Source organism: Acomys russatus, chromosome 1 (assembly GCF_903995435.1).
Source record: "Acomys russatus chromosome 1, mAcoRus1.1, whole genome shotgun sequence".
NCBI lineage: Eukaryota > Metazoa > Chordata > Mammalia > Rodentia > Muridae > Acomys > Acomys russatus.
Genome location: NC_067137.1, coordinates 21,904,546 through 21,931,508, shown reverse-complemented (window position 1 = coordinate 21,931,508; position 26,963 = coordinate 21,904,546). Strand labels below are relative to the sequence as shown.

Here is a 26,963-nt window from a genome sequence, read left to right as displayed (position 1 = left end):
TGCGTGTTTCTCTGTCCTCCTGGATGATTCCTGCTGTCTCTTTCCCTCAAATACAGCCAACTCATTGCCTGCCGTGCTTACCTTGGGCTCTCCTGAATGGGAGGAAGAGGAGGAGGAGATGGATCTGCGAGCCTTCAGGGAGTTGAGGCCCTTCTCGAACCCAGAGCTGGGGTTGACAGATGCCCTCCAGTGCCTCAACAGCAATGACTGGTGAGGAGGCGCCACAGCCCAAGCCACGGGGAGTATTTGAGGGCTACAGAGGAGCTCCTGCTCTGAACTCTCTTCCTCCCTCACCCATAGGGTCTGCTGCTATGGAAGAAGTATGTGTGTGTGTGTGTGTGTGTGTGTGTGTGTGTGTGTGTGTGTGTAGGTGTGTGAATGCACACATGTGGGTTCATAAGTGTGGTATCTCTAACTTCTTGGGCATGCCTTTCCAAGCGGCCCTGTGTACTGTTCTGTGACACGTTAGAGCCAGTCGTGGTTAGTAGGACTCTGACTACAGAACAAGGAGACCAAGGAAGGTCACAGCTTTAGTTCTCTAAATCAAGTTTATTAATTTATGTGTTTTAAAGCAGGGTCTCATGTATGCCAGACTGTCCTTGAACTTGCTGAGAATGACTTTTAACTTCTGACCCTTCTGCCTCTGCCTCCTGAGTGTTGGGATGACAGGCATGCGCCACCATGTGTAGTTTATATGATGTTGGGCAGCAAACCCAGGAAACCCTGTGCTGTTAGGCAAGCATTCTATTATCAAAGCTGTATCCCCATCTAAATCCTGATTAATATGAGTGTTTCCCCACTATGCAATTAAGACATATGATCTTAGTCACTAGTGAAGAAGGGACTTGTGACCTACCACATTTGCACAAGCCTTCCAATTAAGCAACTTCTTGGCACTGTCTATCTTGTGTCAAAGACCCAAACAGGTCCTGGGTGGCCAGAGTGGAGGTCCAGCCAAGAGCCCATAAAATAGCTTGTATTGACTAGCTAGAATTCCAAGCCAGGTGTCACCCTAGAAACCCTACTTCTGAGGCCTTGGAATCACACTCCCCTGGGGGCTGTCTGCAGAGAAATGGGACTCCTACCCCCTCCCCTCCTGTAACGGGCCTGGCCTTGCTTCTCAGGCAAATGAAGGAAAAGGGCCTGAAGAGCATCCAGCGCCTGGCAGCTTGTCACTCGGAGGTCCTCGGTCCACGGCTGCATGATGTGTCCTTGGCAGTGATTGCGGAGGTGAGGCCTCCCCATAGCTTTTGTACTTTGCCACTTCCCCTAACCCATCCCTCATGGCTCAGCTGTTCAGGTGAGTTACAGAGCAGCTACGGGAGACTGTGGCTCTCTGGAGCATGGCCGCCAGCCACTGAGGTAGGAGGTCCCCGCCTATAAATCAGTCACCAGCGCTGAGAACTCTTTCTTTATCTGTAATCTTGTCATCTTTGGGAGAGTCTCGCGTTCCCACTTGTCACCGTCCATTGTCTTCTGTACGTGCAATGTCTAAAGAGTCATGGGTTGATCCTCAACCGCAGGGCAGGTATAGCATTTCCCAAGGCTTGGGCCTCAGCCAAGGCCCTGCCCTGAAAGGCCGTAACACGAGCTTGATCCCCCTGGAGGCCAGTCTACACCCCTGGGAACAGGCTGTTCCGGCTAGGCTGGGAGGATCATGAACACAGAGGACATCGTGTTGACTCTTGGCTGGATTGTGTCATGGGGCTGGCGGTTGGTTTCTTCCTCAGCAGAGTGAGTGTAGTGGGAAGAACAGGGCGGCCATCGCTGTAAATGTGCTGTGCTAGTGCTTGCCTTGGTAGAGAGAAGCGCCCTAAGGGAGGAAACACTTATTTTGGTTCATGGTTTCAGGGGGCATTTCAGCCCACTGTGGCAGGGGAGGCACGGCAAGTGGGAACATTTCTATGTATGGTGGTAGGGGTGGACCGTGCAACCTGTTCACACATGGACAGGGGCGGGGCTAGAACATCGAAAGACCTACTTTCATTGGTTAGGCTCCACCTCCTGAAAGTTCCCCCATCTTCCTAAAATAGCACCATCAACCAGGGAACAAGTGTTCACAACATACCCTCCTCAGGGAAATTTCCAAATTTAAGGCAAATGTATACATTTCAGATAATAATGAATGTGGAATTAATAGTTACAGTGATAACAAAGTAGGCTATGATAATCACAGAACGGGGCTGTTCTGCCCAAAGATGCTGAAAGGTTTTCATCTCTAGTGTGGCAAAGGATGAGGGCAGGGCCTCAGCATAAATGGCAGACAGGGCCACACAGTGTGTTCAGAGCACTTGGGGAGGTACAACTGTCCTGGAGGCTCCTTCTCCTCTCTCTCCAAGGTCACCAACCTCCGCTCCAAGGTGTCCCGCCTGGCCATCAGCACCCTGGGAGACCTCTTCCGAGCTCTGAAGAAGAGCATGGACCAGGAGGCCGAGGAGATTGCTCGCTGCCTTCTGCAGAAGATGGGGAACACCAGCGAGTTTATCCAGCGGGCAGCCAACCGGGCTCTGGGTGCCATGGTGGAAAACGTGACTCCTGCCCGTGCACTGGTGGCTCTCACGTCTGCGGGTGTCTAGTATGTGCTGTCTGTCTGTCTGTCTGTCTGTCTGTCTGTCTGTCTGTCTCTCTCTCTCTCTCTCTCTCTCTCTCTGTGTGTGTGTGTGTGTCAGGGGAGAGGCCCTGGCAGATGGGATGAGCACAGGGAGGGAGGAAGCAGAAACTGTGGTTGTAGAGAGTCTTTTGGGATGCTGGGGGTCAGTATGCAGAGGCATCTATGGCAGGTTTCACCCATTTAACAGAAGGAGTAAACCCCTGTATCCTGTGGGCTCCTGCTACCCTTCCTAGGTAGGCTGTAGAGAGCGGTGTGAGTATGGCTGGAAGGAGAAGGATGCTGCTGTTCCGCTTGAGGCTGGGAGGTGCATGGTGGTCATGGTAACGCTTGGGAGCTGCCTGTAGAAACAGCCTCAGCTGTGCCCTAGGGGCTCCCTCCCTTCTCAGGGGAACAGTGTTTCTTTCTGACAAATATGGACAAGTGAGGAGAGCCAGGAACCAAACTGGCCTCTCTCAGGAGGGAGGAGATGGGCTACTACTGTTAGACCCAGATTTACTTCCCCTTAAGTCAAAAGCGAATCAATAGTGTAACCATAAGGCATTTCCCAAGCCCTTCCTCCCCCAGGACAGGACACCTTCCTGATCCTGTAAGTCAGTCATCACACTGAGGCGTGAGCTTCTCGGCCTACCTAGAGCCCACTGCACCTGCCAGCAGACCCCTGGCTATTGTACCAGTGACTGCTGCAAAGCATGGGCCGCTCTTTGGCCCCATGACCTGGGTTCCCCAGGCCTTCGCTTCCTCAGCTGAGGGAGTTCTGAAGAGTCAATGACTAGCTTCCAGAGGCAGCATCCAGAACAGTGCCTGCTTTATCTGACATGACTGAACACTGGCTGTGGCTGGGTGAACTTGGGAGAAGTGGTGCCTTTGGTCGAGTCTTCTCTTTGCCTCAGCTTCCTCTCCTGAGGTATGGTGACCACAGCAACTCCTGGTTGGTGGGAGATAAAGGATAAAAGGAGATCGGCATGGTGCCTGGCATAGGGGATATGACGATTGATCACCGACAAGGACAAGGGTAGACTGCCTTCAGATGCCCAGAGCAGGGGTTATGTGTTTGAGTGTCCTGGGGACCTTGCTGATGTGCAGATTCTGCGTCAGACCCAATGTGTAGATTTGTGGGTCACACTGAGTAGGGAGGGCTCTGATGTTCCCTCTTATGTCTATAACAGTGGGGGCACTGTGTATGGTTCTGCACAGGGGGTGGGGCATGTCAGAGTCAGGCTCCACCCCCTCAATGACTGAAAGTGAACTCAACTGCCACTAAGCATCTTCATATACGTGCTTAGCACGAGCACAGAGAGGAAGAGGGCACATTGGGGAAGGGTTTTCCTAGATAGAAGAAAGATGGCGACATTCGTGTGTAGACAGGAGTGCTTGGGCTCAGAAATGCCCTGATCATGGTGGGTACGGGCCCATTTGGGAACCTTCATGTCGCTTCACGCAGCTGCTCTTTCCACTCCCATTGACGCTGTGGTCAACTTTAGCCCTGTCATTGGGAATGACTACACAAAAACCACTGCCCGCCCTACCACCACTCATGCAAGATAGGTTCTGAACCCACCCCTCCCCCAAGACAGAGTTTCTTTGTGTAGCCCTGACTGTCCTGGACTCACTTTGTAGACCAGGCTGGCCTCAAATTCACAGAGACCTGCCTGTCTCTTTCTCCCTGAGTGCTGGGATTAAAAGCATGTGCCACTATGCCCAGCTGGCAAGATAGGGTTTAAAGTCACGGCTGGCATGAATGAGGGTCTATAGTCTGCAACTACAGATCTGGATGTGTGTTGGTCTGGGCCCTCACACCCCAACCCTGTGACTGACCTCTTGGCCATGGTTGTGTTTCCTTTTAGCCACCGGAACCCCTTAGTCCGGAAATGTACCGCCAAGCATCTCTCAGCCGTCCTGGAGCAGATCGGTGCAGAGAAGCTTCTCTCAGGCTCCAGAGACAACACAGACATGCTGGTGCACAACCTGGTGAGATTGGCCCAGGACTCTAACCAAGACACCAGGTAGGGCAGGACTTGGGACTGGGTGTAGCCAAAGTAACAAAGCTCTGGTCAGGTCCTGGCTCCACAGCCCAGTGTCTTTGGGGCTTAGCAAAGGGACAATCATGTGGATGGAGGCTGGGTCCTTTCCTTCTGGCTGTGTCCTCACTTTCCTCCAGTGTCACGGACAGCCTGTGCAGGCATCGGTCAGTGACCTCTGATTCTCTTTCTTACCTTCTATTCCTCCACTCCCTGCAACAGGGCTCTGTGTCCAGCTCCAATCTCGGACTATTCAGCTGTTTGTGCAGGAGTGTTTACTGAGCGTTCTTTTTCCTAAGTAATCATGTGAGAACGAAGAGGGAAAATTAAGCCCCTGTTGTGTTGGAGCCCGCCTCCTACTTGAGAAAGATACACAACAAACAATAAATATAATGAACATTTTAGATTATAGATAAAGGGGCACACAAGTCAAAACCAACAAAATGGAATGGAGAGTGAGGGTAGAGACCCGAGGCTGAGGCCAGGCATGACTGTGCAGGGGATAGGTTGGTAGAGCCAGTTCTCAGAGAATCTAAGCACGCTATCCAGGCAAAGGAAACAGTAATAAAGGTCCCAGGATGGAAACAACTTGGAGAAGAAGGATGGTGGGGCAGAGAGCAACACTAGCTCATGGTAGGCAGGCTCAGGTCATGAAGGACCTTGGAGGCTGAGGTTTTAGGCTGTGTGATGGGGGAAGTTCTAGGGGACTTTAAAGTGTGTTTGTGGAGCAGGGTTCGGGGTTCGAAGCAAAAGACCAACAGGGTCTGATCGTCTTCCAAAACCAGAGTTGGGGCCCAGTTGATTGCAGTTGGTCCTGCCCTCCTGCTTTCTGGGATGTTGTCCCTGTGTCTGTCTGGAAGTGAGGCTGACAGCCTTCATTTCAGAGAATGAGAAGTGTGCTTCGGGGCCACCAGGGTCTGCTCTAGGGGTCCCATTTCCCCCCAGTCAGTGGGGGGAGAGGTGCTGTGTTAGTCACACGGGCTGTTCACGCCTAAGCGTTCCCTGGAAGGCTGAAGTATCTGCCCTTCTCCTGTCTCCAGCACTGCACAGGGTGTTGCATGTAGCTTCTTTGTTTGCTGAGTGGGAATTTTCTAGACTAAACGTAGTGCAGCACTGCCACCCACTCTCCAGTGGCTATGCTGGAAGACCCAGAGTGCCTGCCCTGAGAACCTCCCTGATACCTGAGTGCTACCTCCCCTTGGTCTGGCCAATGGCTGGATACTTTTCCCTTCTTTTCCTTCTTCTCACCTAATGGCTCTGATGGGAGAAAGTGATGCCTCACCATTGTTTCAGTGCCTTTCCTCCTGATGGCTTTGTTTTTCATATGACAGCAGACAGATGGTGATTGCACAATCCTGGCAGGAGGTGCTGGAGGCTGAGTCAGAGGAGATGGGTTGAGCACTAGGTCTGTTTTGAAGGCAGAGCCATCAGGATATGGGCAGTGAGGGTTTCAAAGATAGATCAAGGATGGCTTTTGGGATTTAAACTGATCAGCTGGGTCAATGGTGGTGCCATTCACTGAAATGAGGAAGATTGTACTAGCAGGCTTGGGGTTGTCTGTAATTGTTAGGAGGGATGGGAATCAAGACCCATTCTCTTCCTAGATCCAATTCCTCATGGGATGGCACTGACCACACTTCATTTTCCTTTATGGTACTCTGGTTTTGAGAGTCATAGGACTTCCTGCGTCTCCTTGCCCCTTAGGACAAGTCTCCATTGGGCCTGTCATCTGGGCATGGCTGTGGATGACATTAGTCATCTGTCTTAGTTTTATTTCCCATTGCTGTGATAAAATACTCTGACACAGACAATTCAAAGGAGAAAAGATGTTTTGGTTTGTTTTGGTTTGGTTTTGGCTTGAGAGTCTAGGTTAACAACCATCACTGTGGGCAGTCAGGGCGGAAGGAGCCTGAAGGAGCTAGTGATGTTACACTTGCAGTCAAGAGCACAGAGCAGTGATGTCACTCGTGTGCTCTGCCAGCTCTCCCCATCAGAGCAGTGACGTCACACGTGTGCTTTGCTAGCTCTCCCCATCACTCAGTTCGTGGCCTGTGAGATGGGCCACACTGCAGATGTCTTCCCATGTTAGTGAGCTCAACTAAGAATATCCCTCACTGGCTAGATCTGAATAGGGGTTCTAGGTTTACTGCATGCACTGTCCTTGAGCGGGGACTGACTCTGACATAAACTCTGGTGACCCCTATTTGACCACTTCCCCTTGGTGGGGAGGCCTGGTGGAACTCAGAGGAAGAGGAGCAGGCTACCAGGAAGAGACTGGGATAGGCTGTGATTATATGGTGGGGGGGGGGAGGTCCCCTTCTGTCACAGACCTAGGCTAGGGGAATAGGGTGAGAGAGGGAGGGAGGGGGGAACAGGAAGATACAAGTGACAGGATAACAATTGAGATATAATCTGAATAAATTACTTAAAAAAAAAAAAAAAAAGAATATCCCTCATGGGTAGGACCGCAGGCCAACCTAATCTAGACTTCCCTTCCTGTCAAGTTGACAATTAAAGATAAGCATCAGCCTCTTCTCTCTGATCCCATCGGAGCATCCATCACCTGATGCTCCACTCCCATCCTTAGTATAAAGTGTCCTTAAAAGAGCTCTTTGCTTTTTCCTAAGTCTGCTTCTTAGATTGTGTTCCCTATGTTGTTCAAAGTCACCATTGCTCACCAAGTCACCTAAGAATGGGGATTCTCGTCCGTTACTGAATCCTCCCAGCCACATTGTCACAGCATCTTTGAAAGTGATAGAAACACATCTTGTAGTCGGAGACTGCCTCCCACTTGCTGTTGGCCAGCCAGTGACTGGGTTTTATTTTCTGTCTGCTCCTTTGCAAACTTGGTGCTGGCTGTTGCTTATCGCATGAACTTTGGTGTCAAAGCTTGTACCACAGGAATGGTGCTAGCCACATTTCCTTTCACGTTAACTGTGGAAGTTATTTTCAGAAGTCCTTTTGGGTGCTGTTGAGAGAATGCTGAGTTAATTGCTGTTTCAAACGCCTTCGGAGTGTCACACTGTCATTGGGCACTAAAACCAGACTTACAGTAGTGAAAAGTTACAAAGAGCAACAGGGCAGCAATGAGGCTTCAGAAAAACAAGACTCCGTGTTAAAGGAATGGCCCAAACTCCACATCGCTTTGCAAAGAGGGACTTCACCCAGAGCAAGGAAAAGATGACAAGCAGTGTGATAGTTGTTCCTCTGGACAACACAGAGTGGCACATGATACAGTGGAAACTATTAGCATTTTCTTGTCTTGATTTTCCTTAGAGAAAAATAGAGACACGTTTTATAAGTAAAAGGGTCTTAGGTTGCGGGGAGCAGTCACCATTCTAGATGCTCTCTGCTCCACCTCCAGTCAGCTTCGAAGTCTTTCCATTTAACTCCTCTATCAGCTCTTGGAACTGACTGTCCTTATCTTGATCCCACTCTGTTGCGTATTTCAGGATTTATTCCCTTGCCTGGTCTGTGATGGTGGCCTCCTAACAGGCCTTCAAGCCCCTAATCTCGGTCCTTCCCCACTCACTTCCTGCCAGAGTTAAATGATTTATTTTGTTTCTACTTTGTGGGTGCGTGCTCATGCATGTGTGGAGTGTGTGTGTGTGTGTATGTGTGTGTGTGTGTGTGTGTGTGTATGTGTGTGTGTGTGTGTGTGTGTGTGTGTGTGTGTGTGTGTGTGTGAGATGGGGTGATCACAGAGGTAAAAAAAGAACGTTGAATCCCGTGAAGCTGGAGTTATCGACGAGACATTTTGTTGCCTGGAGAGATTTTGGTTAACATGAACATTTGGCCTATCCTCGGCTTCCTGTTGCTTGTAGGCCAAACCTCAGTGCTTTCACTTTGTCCTAAACACAGCTTACTCACTCCTCTGGCTTCTTTCAGCCTTATAGTCTCCAACCATATCTGGCTGTTGTGTCAGAGCATGTTGTAAACTTTTTTAAAAAGGTGCCTATGAAGAATATTACATAGCCTGGGAAGATGAATAATTAGGAAGTGAAAAGTCTGGAAGCAAGTTGCCTGTGTATTCTGCTATCTATTAAAATGTAAATGCATAGAAAAAAGACCAAGAAAATATATAAGAATTTAATAGTGATTTCCTCTTGGTAATGACATTATGGATGATGTTTGTTCTTTTATGAATCTAATTTTTAACTGGGTAGGGATTGATTTTCTAATTAGAAGTATGCAAACTTCTCCTATTATAATTGGGAAAGTTGTGTAAAGCCATAGAGTGAATTTATTGGGTCTCTCAGTGGCTGTTTCTTCATTTGTTCTTTCCCCGGTGGCAGGTTTTATGGGCGGAAGATGGTGAATATCTTGATGGCAAATGCAAAGTTTGATGCCTTTCTCAAGCAGTCCCTCCCGTCTCATGACCTACGGAAAGTCATGGCAGCCATCAAACAACGGGTGAGTTGGCGGAGCACAAGTGGTCGACTCGGGGCCCCCATGTAGGTCAGGGGAGTGAGTCGGGGTTCCAGAGACTTCATCATGACTACTGACAGGCAGCTTTAATGTGCTTTCTGTCTCCAGTGTCTATACTGGGGTCTGCCCCTGTGCGTCTCAAGCTCCCTGGGCCTCCACTCCTTCCTGTCCTAAGTGGACACTGTGGCCTCTGCCCTCCTACCTCCAGGGCCCCAGACAGTGAGCTGGGGGTGCTCCCAGGTGGGAGGGTTACTCTTCTTGTTCTGGTTTATACCAGTCTGTCAGCCCACCCCCTTTGGCTTACATCCTGTGTCTCTACTTCTCAAGGGAATACAAGACAATCATGAACTTCCATCTGCCAAAGGCCGCAAGGTGTCAAAGAGTCTGGTGGTGTGTGAGAACGGGCTGCCTAGTCAGGAGGGGTATGGCTATTCTTGTGTCTCTGGGGCCCCATAACCCGAGCCACCAATGGTGTCTTACTTACCCATGGAGATTGATTATGGACTGGGGCATGTCTGAAAGCTGGTTGGGTTTGTGCCAGTAATGGGTGGATTTGTAGGGTACACTCCCCTGGCCACATCTTAGGTAGACCCAGTTCTGGCTTGGCAACATCTACCAGAGATGTTGAGTCAGGTAGTCTTGGCTGAGGCACGCCATTCTGTATGAGTCAGGCTCTCCCTTTAAGCTCAGCGTCTCTTCATTCACTTAGGTCAGCATGTTCTTTAGTTGCTAGGTTGGTCAGCCTGGGACTAGTCCTGAGGTAAACATAAGAAGACCTGGCCTGAGGGATGGAGGGTGTGTACTGCAGACAGTTAAAAACCAAGCAGAAATCCTCTTCTTGAAATGTGAACTGCTTCTGCCATGTCCTGTGAGGATGATAGCTGACCATGGCAGGATGCCTGGGAAGGTCCTGTGGAACTCCAGGATGCCCTGCCCTCTCCTCCTCAGCTCTCCCTCCCTGGGCTAGATCAGTTCCAGCCTTCCCAACCGCGCCTGTTCTTTCTTCGCTGTGTTCTGTTTTGCTTATCCTGAGCACCTAGAACTCGCTCGTTGATCCTACAAGACGCAGCTTGCCTGTCCCCTTCTCCCAGACACCCTCTGACACAGCACCCACACCCTCAGGCACACAGCTGCCCCTTGTTCTCATCTGTTCCTCACACCCCTGTCCCCCAACCTGTTTGTGAGATGCTGAAGGCAAAGATGGCGCATCTCATCTCTCTGTTCTCAGGACCAAACACGGCTCTTGGTATTCAGTAGGCAAGAATGTGAGATGCAGGAACAAATGACAGAGTGAAGGATACTGGAAGCTGTTAGATAGGACCTGGGCGTAGGGTGAGAGCTCAGAGACCCTGGCTTTGAACTAAGCGTGGGAGGCAGGAATCCTATGTGGAGCCTCTCTCAGGCTTGCTGAAACAGCCTAGGCTCTGATGGATGGGTGATCCCCGTGTGAGGGAGCATGGCTATTCCATTCCTAGAGGAACATGAGAGCCCAGCCAATAAGGGGCTGGATATGGGAACCATGCGGCGGTGGACCGTGATGGACGCCAGAATCCTGAATCTTCCCTTAGGTTAAATATACTCTAGCTGAGCTGGTAGCTGGGTGCACTTCTCTGTGACAGAGCACTTGTCTCGTACCCATGAAACCCTGGGCTCCATCCTAAGGACCTCCTGTCCCCAACACTAGCACCAGTCATCTTTCCATGCCACATTCTCACTTAGCCTCCCTACCCTCAATTCTTTACATGTCCTTGGAAAAGGAGAGGGTAAAAAGCAGGAAGAGAAGATATTGCTCTTTGTCCTTTGAGGAAAAGAGATGGCCAGAGTTGCCAGGAGCAGTGTCCCCATGTAACGCGTTTAGAGGAGAAGGGGGGAAGGGGTTGGAGTAAGCTATGTAGGAGACACACAGCTTCTGTCCTACCTGGCAGTGGGATGCGGCTTGTGATGAGAGGTGTGTTCATCCCCTGGGCTCTTCCCCAGGGGTCAGCCCCTGCTTCCGCCTAGGCTTGGCTCCAATGGCCCACGGCTGATGGCGCTTCGCTCCTCCTTGCGGGGTGGTGTGGAGATGGCAGAGCAGCTCCGGGAGCTAACCAGGCTGTTGGAGGCCAAGGAGTTCCAGGCTCGGATGGAAGGCGTTGGGAAGCTTCTCGAATACTGCAAAGCCAAGCCAGAGCTCATCGCTGCCAACCTAGTCCAGGTGAGTGCCCACCCATGTTGTCCCTGATTTCTCCCTGTGGGTGCCAATTCAATCTAGAGAGTTCTGAGCTGATTTGGGGGTGGGGGTGGGATGGGAAATGTATGCAGAGTCAGCTGACCACTCACTTTTCAGGTGGTCTTTGCAGCGCCGAAAGAGTAACTGGATGTGGCTGAGCGTTGGAACACTTCTTTAGAGTGCTCAGAGATTTCCTGGGTGGCTTCCATCCTTCTTCTAGAGAGAACGCTATGGTCATGGTCTTGGGTCACATTCAGTTAGTTATTTGCATAATATTTGGTATCAGAGCCTGGGTGGACAGTGGCTGGATCATAAATGATGGTCAGTCTGAGTAGCAGGCTGAACACCAGGAGGGATTTCTGCTTTTCCTTGGAGTGATGCTGACAGGCAGGTGGGAACCCAGGGTGAGTCAGGTTCCCTACTAGCTGTGTGATCCAAGGAGATGCATTAGCCTCCATGAGCCTTCATTGTTAATGGGAAAGTAAAGAGTGATAACAGTACCACGGGTCGCTAAGGTCATCAGTGAAAAGAAGTAAAGAGGGCCTACCCTACTGCTCTGGGTGATTGACATGTGAAGAATGCTCAGTACATGTCTCCCCCTGTGGCCCCCCCCCCCACTTTGAGGAGGTGATCTCTTCATCATTGGTAATGTGCTAGCACAGGTTTGGTGACCCCTTTCAGGGATGCAGGAGGAGTCCCAGCTAACTCCCGCCAAGCCTCTTGATTTTTGCTCCCTCCATAGGTCTTTGATGCTTTTACCCCAAGGCTTCAGGATTCCAACAAGAAAGTGAACCAATGGGCACTGGAATCCCTTGCGCAGATGATTCCCATGCTGAAGGAGAGCATACATCCTATGCTGCTCTCCCTCATCATCGCAATTGCAGACAACCTCAACTCCAAGAACTCCGGGATTTCCACTGCTGCGTCCACTGCGCTGGATGCCATGATGGACAGCCTCGGTGAGCATCCCACTGCCGTCCCCGTGGGACACCTGAGCCATCACACCCATAGTTAGGGTTTCTGTGAGATGACCATGGCAACTTTTATAAAGGAAAACATTTAACTGGGAGCTGGCTTAGAGTCTGTTGTCACGGCAGGAAGTGTGGCAGCATGCAGGCAGACATAGTCCTGGAGAGTTGGGTGAGAGATCTACATCTGAATCAGAAGGCAGCAGGAAGAGAGAGTGACACTGGGCCTGGCTTGAGCATCTAAAACCTCAAAGTCTGTCCCCCATTGACACACTTCCTCCAACAAAGCCACACCTCTTAATAGTGTCACTCCCTATGAGCCTATGGGGTCATTTTTATTTAAACCACCACACCCATTTTTTTGTATGTGGGTCAGCTGAGTTGCAAACAACACTGGTTAGTTTTGCCCATGGCTGTACAGAGTAGGTGTTGTGATTGTAGAGCCTCTAAATTCCTGGCTGGAAGTTTTTCCACGTTCTTTCTATGTTTTGGTCACTGTTCTATTCCTGTGAAGAGACACCATGACCATGGCAACTCTTAAAAACAAAGCATTTAATTGTGGCTGGCTTCCAGTTTCAGAGGTTTAGGCCATCCATTATCATCATGGTAGGAAACATGGTGGCATGCAGGCAGACATGGTGCTGGAGAAGGAGCTGAGAGTTCTACATCTGGATTCTTAGGCAGCAGGGAGAGAGAGACACTGGGACTAGCTCGAGCTTTTATTATGTATTTATTTATTTATTTTAAATATATTTTCATTTAATTTTAATTTATGTGCATTGGTGTGAGGATGTCAGATCTTGGAGTTATAGACAGTTGTGAGCTGCCATATAGGTGCTGGGAATTGAACCCAGGTCCTTTGGAAGAGCAGCCGGTGCTCTTAACCACTGAGCCAACTCTCTAGTCCTAGCTTGAGCTTTTAAACCCCGAAGGCCACCCCTAGTGACATACTTCCTCCAACAAGGCCACACCTACTCTGAGGCCACACCTCCTAATCCCTCTCAAGTAGTGCCTCTTCCTGATGACCAAGCATTCAAATCTATGAGCCTTTGGGCCATTCTTACTCAGACTACCACAATCTACTAGGTACTGCATGGCCAGGAATGGAGGTGAGGAGAGAAGGCCTGGTATAGCTACCTGACAGTCAGTCATGTGAAGGAAATTACTTTCTCAGGGCCACAGGGCACTACAGGGGTTAGTGAGGAGTGCTTGGCAAGGTTCATCTGTGCCAGGGGTTGGTGATGGCCTGTGACAGAGGAGCAAAGAACATGGAAAGAAAGGAAGGCGCAGTGGGTAGTCACCGTGAGAAGCAAGAGTGTGTCAGATCGTATGCTGTTTGCAGCATTGCCACTCGGTCCCCCAGTGTCAGGTGGACATTTTGGTGCCTCTCCTGTCCTATCGTGGCTAGAAGGGGATGTTTAGTATATTTCTGGAGAGAAGGGCTAGTGTAAAGCTTAAGATCTGCTGAGAAAATAGTGCCGAAGTAGACTTATGTCTGGGCCAGTGTGTAGGAACTTGTATCTGAAGATTGCCTCTGCTGTGTATCTGATAGGTGCAAGGTGGCACCTGGCCTCTGGCATTCACAGGGCATCCTGGGAAAGACATCCCTGGCAAACTCACCCCCCTCCCTCCCTATGCTTTGGCAAGAACCCAGTTCCTGGGCCTGGGACAGCAAGCTGTGTCCTTGGCTAGAGCCACCAGGAGACGCTTTGGTTACAAATCAAAGGCCTGGTCAAGTCCCTTTTTGTCTCCTGGGTTCATAAATATTGTCAATTTCCACATTTCATCTCGGAGGAAATTTATGATTTGCTGAGTTTGTTGCTGTGAAGCAAACAATACAAATGGAGCCCTAAATTACAGCTTGTTCCCTGTGCTGCTCTGGGTGAGTGAGATTGCTGTTGCCAACAGTCAAGGCTCTTGTTAAATCACCCCAGGCCCTGGACTTATTGGGAAGACTTACACAAAGCAGAATGGGCTTTAGGTATTTGGGGAGGATGAGTACTCATGTCTGAGGAGATGGCTCTTTTAACTTCCCCCTGTATCCCACCCCCACCCCCTTCCAAGGGTTTTAGGCTGCTCTTTGCCACTGGGCCAACCTTCCCTATCATGGAAAAGCCTGGCACTATGTACAACAGAATTTAGTGTCTCCCATAGTTATATCCGAGTACCTGCTGTACTCCCCCTAGGGTGGGTACCCTGGGAAGTAGTAGACCTGGAAGTGTGTATTAGTCTGTTTCTGCTACCAAAAAAACAAACAAACAAACAAACAAACAAAAAAAACCCTCCAAGCCTGGGAAGTTTATATAAAAAAAGGAAATTTAATTCATGGTTCTGGAAGTCCAAGAGATGGCACCAATGTCTGATTAGCTTTGATGGAGGCCTCATGGTCAATGGCATCACAATGGTAGATGGCGTCACAGTGGGTGTGTGATGGCACAATGATGGATGGTGTCACAGTGGTGGGTGGCATCACAGTGGTGGATGTCGTCACAGAGGTGCATGGCGTCACAGGGGTAGATGGCGTCACAGGGGTACATGGCATCACAGGGGTGGATGGCGTCACAGGGGTGCATGGCGTCACAGGGGTGGATGGCGTCACAGGGGTGCATGGCGTCACAGGGGTGGATGGCGTCACAGGGGTGCATGGCGTCACAGGGGTGGATGGCGTCACAGGGGTGGATGGCGTCACAGGGGTGGATGGCGTCACAGGGGTGGATGGCGTCACAGGGGTGGATGGTGTCATAATAGTGGAAGCTCCTTTGGAAAAGATAACATGGTGCAACAGGAGGACAGACACTGGGAAAGGTGGTTGCGCTCAGTAAATACTTTTCTGTGTGACTACACAATTTCAGATCTCGGGACCCACTTCAAGTGTGATGTGGCATCATAAGCACCTATAATGCCGGTGCTCCTGTGGAGAAGTGGGAGGCAGAGATGGCAGCAGTCTGGTAAATTCAGTGGTGAAAGGCAAGGACTGATGCCTGAGGTTGCCTCTGACCTACCCACAACTCTTTTATTTATTTAAAGAACATATATGCAAATGAATTCACTTCTTCAGGCCTACATTAATCCCCTCCATGGGCAATGCTCCTAATGATCTCATTAGTTTCTCCTGAAAGTCTCACCACTTCCAGCATTTCCACACTGGGGACCATGCTCCTAACACAGAAACCTTCAGGGATCAGCACAGTGCAAGCAGGGTTCCAGCCGTGTGCTTCTCCCTGTTGAGACAGAGTCCTCTTGGCTATAGCTGAAAACAGCCCTTCTGGTCCACCAGCCACTGATGCAGGCGTGTATGTGTGTGTGTGTGTGTGTGTGTGTGTGTGTGTGTGTGTGTGTGTGTGTGTGTGTGACTGGCTGTCTTCTGTGCTCCTTAGATCAGTGCTGAGGTTGGGGTTGGATTGGTGGAACCAGCGTTTGCTACTCTGTGGGTTCTTCCTTTCTTCTACCTCTTCTCCACCTCTTTTCTTCTTCCCTTTCAATCTCTTAACACCAGATAAGAGAGAAAGAAGGATGAAGAGGGAAAGAATGAGATCCCTGAATAAAGTCAAACTACTTCCTGCTGATTAGGGGCATCAAGCTCCTTGGGCAAGTTGGATCTGTGTCATCTAATTTCTTGTTGTTGTTTCTTAGTGCACAACTACTTAACAAACCATGACCAACAGCAACCAACAATGAACCAACAACTAACCCCACCTCTTGGGGCCCTAGCATTTATATACCCTCAGAAAAGTCCCCAGAATTCCAAACATCACACCATCACAGGAACTATCTGCAGCTGGCAAATCCACGCCCCTGCCGGAGCATGAGGCAAACCATAGTCAACTGCTGAGAAGCAGCCCATATCCTCATACCTGGGATAAAACAAAAACAAAAACAAAAACATACTCTTATAATATTTCTGTGTTTTTAAAAGAAACCAAAACTCTAAAATTCTCACTACAGAATGGTGTTGGCCTCAAAGGTCCAAGGGAGGAGCCCTATGAATTTCTTGTGAAAGCTCCTGTGGAACATATGTGATGCCGTGTGCTATCTTGGCTCCAGGTGTGGTGCCGTTTGAGCAAGTGTGGGAATGACTTGTCTGGGCCAGTTAATGTTTTTGTGTGTGTAACACATCTTCTTAGTCCCTCCAGCAACACTGATTCTAATGGTGCTTTTGGCTATAATGTGTCAAGCTTAAGGACTTAGGTTGATGACATGGAGAATTTAATCACCCCCAGTGAGTACCAAGGGTAGAACCATGTTGTCTGCAGGAAAGGTTTTCATCTGCCTAGGATGAGCTGCACTTATCCCAGAAGAGAAGCGAGTAACTGACTTCCCACTGTCCAGGGCGTTGGGTGGTAGCTGCAGAGCCTTGGGCCGTGGGGACAGAAAATGACCCAGCTAAGCCTGATGATTCTAGAGCTCCACTGGACCCTCCCCCCTCATGGAGTGCTTTCTTGCCAACCTGCTTCCTTATGGCCCCCAAGGATTCTGGGCTCCAGGCTAGAGGTGGACTGTCAAATGCTGGGCAGCGCTTAAATGCGGAAGGCCAGAGTGACAGCACAGCATGCCGCAGTCTGTTTCCCACTGATTGCAGGGCAGGAGGAGCAAATACAAATGCCAAGTGAGGCTTCTGTCCTCTGGCTGGGAGTCCAGATGGCACAGCTAAATGGGGAGGCTGGCTTTTCTAGGATGACCCTGAAGAGGCTTCTTCATTGTGAAATTTGCAGGGGTGAGAGTGGGGGGAGGGGTTAGCACAGCCTCATCCACCACAATTATGTCTTCTTCCTGGGTTTTTCCTGAGGGGTGGTGGTTTAGATGACATGCTGGTTGACATAACAGGGGCTGGTTTCTGCGGCTGTCCCCTTAGGGTGCAGGAAGAAGACTGGGCAGCCAGTTCCCTGGCCTCTGCCATTAATCACCCACTTCTTGATTTGGGGTTTCTCTGAACTTGAGGCTCAGTGACATTTTTTCTACTGGACAGTGAGACCTGATTTCAGGGGACTTTTTCTGAGGATTAAGAAAGTGCCAGAGCAGACTGGTTGGCCCTGTCACCTCTGTTGGCTTAGTTGTGTTTGCGTGATGAAAACCTCAGGCTGCAGACAGCTCTGCCTCCCCCAGATGACCTCGGTGTTCTGGCTTCTCACGGCCAAGAGGAGCTCTCTTAATTTAGCTCAGCCTCTGGCCAGTCCTGGAGAGGGTAGATAAGCTTGGGGTGTGGGTGGCCTTGGATCGAGTTTTGCTGTTTGCTCTCTGCCTTTAAATGTCGGTCAACCATATGACTGGAGTTCTATTGCTAATGGGCTTAGACTCTGCATCCAGACGCCTTTCCTACATACCAAGCTCTCAAAATCTCTATCTTCTGTTAGGTGTCCATATTTGTCCAAGTTTACCCAGTGAAAAGCCACACGTGAATACAATGTTGATGTGGGCTCTTTCACTTCTACTCAGGACAGACATTGTGGCGGTACATACCTGTAATCCCAGCATTTGGGAGGCTGAGACAGGAGGATTAATACCAGTGAACACACGGGCTACACGTGAGCCCCTGTCTAAACATCCAAAGAGAAAACAAATGAATGCCAACTGGTTTTCAGTGCTACTTTGTGGTCTCCCTGGTTATTTAAGCATTAAAAAAAAAAGCCTTTTTTTTTTTTTTCTGTAAAAATCATGCTTGTGGGCTGCAGAGATGTCTCAGAGGTTTAAGAGCACTGGCTGCTCTTCTGAAGGTCCCGAGTTCAATTCCCAGAAACCATATGGTGGCTTACAACCACCTGTAATGAGATCTGGTGCCTTTTTGTGGTGGGCAGGCACATGTGTGAGCAGAATACTGTATAAATAATAAATAAATCTTTTTTTAAAAAGAATCATGCTTGTTAATTATTGAGAAGTGGAAAGTATATGACACGTCCACTGCAGGCATTTATGAAGTATCTGCTGTATGCTGGCCGCCATAGGACCGTGGTTTGGTTGATCTGCTTGGTCAATTGTTCATTCTCAAGGACACCCCCAGGGAACTTCTTTATGACTCTCGAGGACCGTGCCAAGGGCCAGGAGCTGGGCTGAGCCCTGTGGGAGAAGACTAAGGAGGGAGACAGGCTTTGTTTTAGCTGTGCTACATTGGACCAAGCACTTACTAAGCCCAGGCTCTGGGACCTCAGGTGCTTTGCTTTAAGGTTTCCCCCTCTAAACCATACTAACACTGAAAAACCCCAACCTGGAGAGATGGCTTAGTGGATAAGAGCACTGGATAGTGCATAAGGACCTGGGTTCAGTTCGCAGGTGGCAGCTCACAACTGTTTTTAGCTCCAATTCCAGGGGACCTGGCGCCTTCACAGACGTACATGCAGGCAAAACACCAATGCACATACAAATAAATCAACCTTTTTTAAAAAAATTGGAATGCCTCTGTGGTACTGCTGGGTGGCAGGACCTTTGGGAACTGCTCAGGCTGGGGCTCTGCCCTCATGGGTGGATGGAATGCTTGGCTGGAGGGATGGCTCAGTTATCTCAGGGTGGGATCCTGAGGTAAAGGATAGCTGTGGGTTCCTCTCTGTCTTTTTCACACACAGGTGGCTAGTACCTGCTTTGGGACTTTCCAGCCTCCAAACCTTGGGCCAAGTAAAGTTTTATAGTTTATAAATTGCTCATTCTGTTTTTTAAAATTCTGGAAGCAGAAAATCAACTAAGGCACCAGGGCACACTAGCTGAGTGGCTCCTGAAAGGTGTGGGCAAGCCTCATAGGCACAACCCTCAAATGAGCATTGCACTACTTGCCCTACCTTCCACTAAGTTGTTCCATGACTGCTGTGATTACAAAATGCTGGGAGCTGGGCATGCTGGGAGCTGGGCATGCTTTGAGCTGGGCATGCTGGGGGCTGGGCATACCGGTGTCTCCAGGCTCATGGCAGGAGCACTGGGGAATAGATAACAGGAGAATGGTCTGATCTTTGCCTTCTTTGGATAGACCAAAGGGTGTTGACTGACCCTTCCTCGGCGTTCAGGTTCTGGCAGCGTGACCAGTTTTCCTGCCCTGAGAGAGATTCACGTTCAAATCAAAGAAACCTCCTGGAGGATGGGCGACCCCTTTTTCCTAGTTCTGGGCTCCATGTTCATAACGTAAGGATCACCAGCAGGTGCTCCCTGTGGGAATAAGTGACTACCTGGCATGGGGTGCCTAGTGACCAGAGTGTGAGTTCAGGCTTTAAGGAAAGCTTGACTTCTGAATGCTATCCCCAGCCCTTTAACGGCCTCTGTGTGAGCATTGGTTAGCGCCTTGATTCATCATGAAGCTACAAATACATCCAAATGCCCAGTTATGCATTCCCCTCATCTATTGCTCCCATCACACTTGTGTGTCTGTCTTCTATCTACCAGCCATTCAGCCACCTTTTTTATCCCAACCCCACTTTAACACAAGTTAGAAAACCGCAGACAATATGAATCAGGTCTACAGAGTACTTCGCAGCCTGTTTGGGCGACGTCTAACTGCTTTAGACCGCCCCCTCTTCCTCCAATATCTTATGTTTATTTGCTTTTTCAAAAAAATGTCCTCGGCTGGGATGATAGGCCAGTGGGTAAAATACTTATTTGTCATGAAAGTGTAAGGACCTGATCAAGTCCCCAGATCCATCTGGATGCACATGTTTGTTTTTCCAGCAGGAGAGTTCTGGGAGCTTTTAGGCCTGCTAGCCTGATTTACAGCAGTGGCTAGTGAGATAACCTTGCTTCAAATAAGGTGGAAGGCGAGGAACAACATCTGAGGTTATCCTCTGACCTCCACACCTACATGTTTACACATGCAGACACACACAGACACATAGACACACACAGACAGACAGACACACAGACACATGCAGACACACACAGACACATAGACACACACAGAGAGACAGACACACACACACATGCAGACACACACACACATGCAGACACACACAGACACATAGACACAGACAGACAGACAGACAGACAGACACACACACGGACACACAGACACATAGACACACACACATACAGACAGATACACACACATACACATGCACACACACACAGACACATAGTCACACACAGACAGACAGACACACAGACACTTAGACACACTCACAGATACACACAGGCACACATACAGACACATCCAGTCACACACAAACACACAGTCACCCTCAGACACACAGAAACAGACACAGACACACAGACACACAAAGAGACACACACAGACACATAGACACACAGATACACACACAGTCACAAACAGACTCATACACAGACATCATAGACACACAGACAGACAGACAGACAGACAGACAGACAGACACACACACACACCTCTCGAGTCCACTGTGGTTTGGAAGAATCCATTCAGCTCCCCATAGTGCGGCTTCCTATAAGGGCATGTGAACACCTAGCACCATGAGGGCCTGGTGTGTTGGTGTGGCTGGCAATGCCATGGTTACAGACATCTCCATCTCTTTCAGACCACCTTTGCCTCCTGCAAGCGTTTGCCGGGCGTGTGCGTTTCCTGAGTGGTCCTGCGGTGCTGGATGTCACAGAACGCCTCTCAGGTGAGCACCTTTGACCCCACCCAGCCCAGCTGTCCATCACTGTTCTCTCCTGTATTGTAGTTTCTTAGATCTCAAAGACCATTTAAGAATTTTCATAGTTTGCTTTTTCTGTGACAATCTCCACATTACCAGATGACAATCTTTGTTTTTGGTGAAAGTGAGGGATATATACATACATATATACATACACATATATAAATATAACCAAATAGTTTCTAAGAATGTATTTCTTCCTCTTTAGAAACCTGGATTCCCCTAGCCCACTGAGTACCTTTTTAAAAAGTGCATGTGTGTGTGTGCGCGCGCGCATGTGTGTGTACATGCAGATAGAAGCCAAATGACTACTTTGTCTGCCATATCTTAGGTGGTATCCATGTAGGTTTTTTTGAGAGAGGGTCTCCTATTGGCCTCGAACTCTCTAAGTAGGCTAGGCTGGCCAGAGTTTACTCTTCAGTGCTGGGGTTACAAAGCACGTGCCTCCATACCTGTTTATTTATGTACGTACTCATCTGTTACCTGTCTGTCTGTCTCTGTGGTGTATCAGTTATTTCTATGTTAGTGTGATGAAACCCGCATGCCCCAAATCAGCACACAGAATAAATAGTTTAACATCCTGGCTTCCAATTCCAGAGGAATAAGAGCTCCTCTTGGTAGGGGAGGCATGGTGGGAGGCAGCTGGAACCAGAAGCCAACGTGTAACCTTGGCTCAGAGGGAGTGAGCAGGAGATCGGGTGAGGCTAGGAACTCTCAGAGCCTGCCCCCCCCCCCCCAGTGATGTGCTTCATCCAGGAAGGCTGCGCCATCTCTCTCAACAGCACTGGGGTCTGGGTGCTCAGGATCTGAGCCTGGTGTGTGTGTGTGTGGGGGAGGGGGGAGGCTAGTGCTCAGGATCCGAGCCTGAGGGAGCATTTCTCTTGGAAACCACCCTATGAGGGTTCTCGAGATAGAATTTAGGCCAGAAGGTGAGTACTTGACTGACAGAACTATAGCCCAGACATAGACTCCCTTGGTTTGTTTTGGAAACAAGCTTTCCCTATGTGTCTTGGATGCCCAGGAGGTGCTCGGTTGTCACAGCCAGCATCATTAAGGATTTTGGTGCTACCTCCTAATTCTGTCTTTCCCATCCCATCTCTTGCCCCTGACCTTGTCTCTATTTCCTGGTTCAGTTTTTCCTATGTCCCTGCAGAGACTTCTTACCTCCCATCCAGGTGCCAGGCTTTCTATAACGATGTGGCATGAGGACTGACAGCATCAGTGGTAGCTTCAGTATCGGGATTGGATGCCTTAGGGTGAGGATAGGGGCATGAAACTAAGATCACCCAGGAGACCAGACATAACCCTTTCTGCTGCCCAAAAATCAGTGTTTTGCAGACCAGAGATGTGGCTCAGTGGTGGAGTGCTTGTCTACAACAGACAAGGTCCCATATGACATCCCTTGCACTGTTGGGAAAGTGTTGGGGACAAGACTCAGTTGTTAGAGTACTTGCCTAGCATGCTTGAAACTCTGAGTCTGATGGTCAGCACTGAATAAACAGGACACGGTGACATAAGCCTGTACCCCTGTGCTTGGGAGGTAAAGGCAGAAGGACCAAAAATTCAAGGGCATCTTTGGTAACATAGGGAGTTTGAGACCAGCCTGGGATATAAAAGACCCTGACAAAAACTCAACCAACCAACCAACCAACCAACCAACTAACCAACCAACCAACCAGCCAGCCAGCCAACCAACCAACCAACCAACCACAGTATCCATTAAGTAACTTAGGGAGCCCAGAGGTGAGCGAGGAGTCTGACCATAGATTACTGGCTTACTGTTAATATTCCTCATTTCTTTTCAAGAGGCCCTAGAAGCAAGTTTCTTCCAAGCTCTTCTGCTAAGTAACACTTTGGCTAGAAACGCCCCTGGCACAGGTATGGACTTAGGGCTCACTAGGAGTAAATCTTTTGTAATCACTCCAGCTGCCTTTTAAGCTGAAGCTTAAGGGGGTTGCTCTCTCACAGTGGCTCCCAGAAGGCTTCTGTCCCTCACCAGCCAAATGACTGCCACGTCCCTGGGCCTGGGGACTGTGGCTCTGAGGCCACTGAGCTGGTGAGGGCATGTGGGCCCAGCAGCTGAGGTGGGCAGGTTTGGTTCTTGGACCTTGGAGGCCAAGAGAGTAAGTACACCTCACTGCTCAGAGAGTCAGGTCCATGAGGGTGTGTAGGCAAGCCATAATGGGACAGAAGGGGGTCTGATAGGGGACGGGCTGGTGAACCCCATGAGCGTAAGCCAGTGTCTTGTTCCTGGACTAGGTTAGAGTTAGGGTTAGGAGCTAAGGTTGGAATGGTTCTTGGGATTGCTCTCATTTTCTTTTTTACTTTGTCTCTCCCTCCATTTTAAAAATTGTTTTAACATACACATAACATTGATTTTTACTATTATCTCCATTTAAAGAGGTTCTTTGGTGTTGAATGCATCCCTAATATTGTCCAACTGTCACTGCCATCCACCTCTCTTCATCTTGTCAAGCCCAAACTCTCATACCATCAAACTCCCTGCTCCTCTCAGCCCCTGCAACCACCACTCTGCTTCCTGTGTCTGTGAGTCTGACTACTGTGGGCACCTCATGTAAGTGGACTTCTATACAGGTTATCTTCTGGAGACTGGCTTATTTCAGTTAGCATAATGCCTTCAAGTTTCACCCAAATTGTAGCGGGCATTAGAGTTTGCATGTGTGTGTGTGTGTGTGTGTGTGTGTGTGTGTGTGGTTGTATGCGTGTGCGCGCTCGTGTGTGTGGGCATACGTGCATGCATGTGTTTGTGTGTATATGTTTGTGCATGGGTGGGTGTGCCCATGTGTACATATGAAGGCCAGAGGTTGACCTAGGGGAGCTTTCTCAGTCATCTCTAATTTTTAAAAATACATACTTACTTCTCTGTGTGTGTGTATGTGTGTGTGTGTGTTCCTGAGTGTATGTCTGTGTGTTATGTAAGCAGAAACCCTGGTAGATCAGTAGAGTCATTGAATCCCCTGGAACGGGGGTTACATGTAGTTGTAAGTTGCCAGGTGGGTGCTAGGAACTGAACCTCGGTCCTCTGTAGAGCAACAAGTGCCGTAAACCACTGAACTAGCTTTCCAGCCTCCTCCACCTTATATTTTTTTTGCGACAGAGTCTCTCACTGCGCCTGGATCTCATCAATTTGGCTAGACTGGCTGACCAGACAGCCCAGATATTCTCTTGTCTTTACTTACCCACTGCTGGGATTATAGTTGCATTAGTATATACCTATGCCTAGCTTTAAAAAAAAAGTATTTATCTGTTTATTTGTTTGTTTGTTTTTAAACATGAGTTTTGGGGACCGAACTCAGGCCCTCGTGCCTCAGCAAAACACTTTACTGACTAAACCTTTTTTTTTTAACCTCCAGAATTTTCAATTTAAGGTAGAAAATAGACTATTGTACATACACTCCCAGACTGTTACCCCTCCATCTGACGATAGACACTGGGCTGCTCCCACCTTCAGGCCCTTGTGAGAGTAATATGGCCACAAACACAGGGTGTGCATGTACACTTTTCATGCCCTCACTTTTGTTGTGTGAGATCCCACAGAGACTCAGGGCACATTTTGGCTGTTAAATGTATATAGCTGCTTCTTTCCTGCCTCCTTTGCCTTCCCTCCTCAAGGCTACTGGGCCACTCCTCTGCCTTCTTGGCTACTGAGCTACCCTGATATAGCCTTGAGGTAGTCCCAGCCGAAGTTAACGTTCCATGAAGATGCCTTGGAGAGTCTCATCGAGGGAGGCATGCAGGTCATCTGGTTCCCCTCTGTGCCATAACTCAGAGGAACGCCCTAGGGGTTGGGAGACCGTAAGCTGATGAGAGGAGGACAAAAGACTAGCACCCGAGACCTGGAACTCCTCAAAGTTTGGAGGACAGTGCAGGCACAGGCTTTGGAGTCAAGGCAAAGTGTTCTGTCTCCAGTGAGGCCTTTATGAGGGAAAAGTCCTTGGCCTGAGACGTGTTTTCCTCCTCTGAACAATGGCTCACATCCATCTTTTTAGCTTGAAATGGAGCCTTGAAGTTCCAAGACTTGGACTGAAGCAGTTTTTCAGACATGGCTAGGCCCACATAGCCTTCTGGAACCTTCTAGGTTCTTGTCCCTATAAATAAGTGAAGCACTACCTTCATCAGTGCTTGACCAGGATGCCAGAGCGGGGTGCCTCAGGCCACGATGACCTCCCCACAAAGGCCTGGGGAGGCTTTGATGTTGGCTGCAGCTCTGGTACCTACCTTGGTGATAGAGTAGTCTTGGGCTTAGCAGGTTGGGCTCTGAGATAAGCAGGTTCAGGTGGTTCTTCTACTTGGAGGCTGATGGCTTGCACAGGCGTTCACCCTCACAGACTGCTGCTTGCCCGTGAGGCTCCATCCATGTCCAATGCTGGGTGTGGATCTTGCTCCTCTATAACTGTTCTTTGGAGAGTCTCAACTTTCCCCTGATACTGGAGTTGCTAGAGCCAGGGTTAGGACCCTGGTCCCCTAACAAGCTAGTTTCTGCTACCCACCCTCAAGAGGCCAACTAAAGAACAAGTGATAGGGACAAATAGAGGAAGGACTTTTACTTACTGTGGCCACCCTGGGAGGAGCAGCAAAGAGGTGCAGTAGCCTTCCCCAGGACATCTTTGGGGTCCTGACTGGAGTTTAGGTTAGAATAGACATAGACACAGCCACATTGTCCCAGGCCAAGCATATTCATGCTCAGCATCTCCAGTCTCACTGCAAGGTGCTTTGGCAAGTAGCAGGGAGAAGAGTTTCCCCTCTGGCTGCCAGAAGTCTTTCTTCTCTTCTTCTGGGGGAAATCCCAATTTCCTAGGGACCATTGTCTCTGTAGTTGGATAGTGGAAGAGAAGGTTACAAGCGTGCCTCTAGGATAATCTCATTCCTACCGGGTCACACATGGCTGGTGTAGCATCTCTGTGATGGTATGACTCTCACAAGTGGCGATGTGGATTTATGCAACGCTAACATTACCTCCTGTTTGTCATCGGCCTACTTCAGATACCTGCCATTTGTTATGGGATCTCCAATGATCTTGAGAGCGAAGCTTAGGCCTGTGATCTTTACTTTACAAACATAAAAAGGCTCAGAGAGGTGGTGTGTCTTTCTCAAGTTCACACAGCAGAGATGGGATCGTAACCCACCACATCGCCCTCACTGGGGCCAAGGGAACACGTTATGATCATCACGGACCTCCATCATTTGCCTTGACTTTGTGGTCCTTTCATTAAAAAAATAAAATTATACTTCATGACTGTTATGGATGCAAAGCAATATTTCTCTTCTGGTGTTAAAAATAAGTTGAAACATTTTAATGGGCCTGTGAATGTCATGAGGCTCAACTGCGCACAGTGCCTAGGTGGGAAATCAGCCCTGCTGGGGTGCCTGTCCTTTGGAACACAGAAGTGGGAAGAAAGAGTGTGCAGCTCAAATGACCCTTCCTCTTTTCTTTGTGACAGTGCTGGTGGCCTCAGTGTACCCCAGAAAGCCTCAGGCTGTGGAGCGGCACATCCTTCCTGTCCTCTGGTACTTACTGAACAAAATGACTGGCAACGGTGTGCTGCCTGGGCGCGGAGGGAACGTCCGCACGGTGGTGTGCAGGCTGGCCAGGAGCCTCCAGGAGCAAATGGGGTCCCGCCTGCAAGACTTTGCTGCTAATCAACCCCAGCAAGTCCTCAAGACACTCCAGGCACTTTTAGACTCTGAATGTCTGGAGGGCAACGACAAGGTGACCGGTGGAGGGATGACCCCTGACAGTGCGATGACAGGAACCACTTGCCCCCAGCAGCTGGATTAGAGATGAGTCTGAAATGGGCAATTATTATTTTTTACCTTATTTTATTTTTATGATGGAGTCACCTCATGGTCCACTTTCCTCCTTAGAGTCTGCAATGTATATAGTATATTTTGAAGTAGAAATAAAAGAACTGCTTATTTTTCTAAGGGTTTCTTATCTTATACATTTTTTTTCCAGTCACAGAGAATTTTCCAGTAGACAGGTTTATGAAAAAGGACAACAGTAAACCTCATTTTAGATGGGATAGTGACAAATAGCTAGGAAAGGAGAGGACCGCGTAGATGCACATATTGCAGGAATACGGCCCTGCCCCGCATCTGTGAGCAGCTGGAAGAGCCTCCTGCATCTCA

General features: G+C 49.2%; 1 protein-coding gene across 1 annotated transcript in view; it reads left to right on the top strand.

Moving 5' to 3' along the window:
- Window positions 1-26,744, top strand: part of Togaram2 (TOG array regulator of axonemal microtubules 2) — a 58,385-nt gene extending 31,641 nt beyond the window's left edge. Inside the window, exons 12-21 of the mRNA XM_051170081.1 lie at window positions 57-210; window positions 1,125-1,230; window positions 2,340-2,575; window positions 4,456-4,614; window positions 8,925-9,042; window positions 9,385-9,479; window positions 11,035-11,251; window positions 12,009-12,225; window positions 20,694-20,780; window positions 26,276-26,744. Of these exons, the coding sequence (XP_051026038.1) occupies window positions 57-210; window positions 1,125-1,230; window positions 2,340-2,575; window positions 4,456-4,614; window positions 8,925-9,042; window positions 9,385-9,479; window positions 11,035-11,251; window positions 12,009-12,225; window positions 20,694-20,780; window positions 26,276-26,613 (1,727 nt within the window). The 3' untranslated portion in view covers window positions 26,614-26,744. The remainder of the gene's footprint in view (window positions 1-56; window positions 211-1,124; window positions 1,231-2,339; window positions 2,576-4,455; window positions 4,615-8,924; window positions 9,043-9,384; window positions 9,480-11,034; window positions 11,252-12,008; window positions 12,226-20,693; window positions 20,781-26,275) is intronic.
- Window positions 26,745-26,963: the final 219 nt, after the last annotated feature.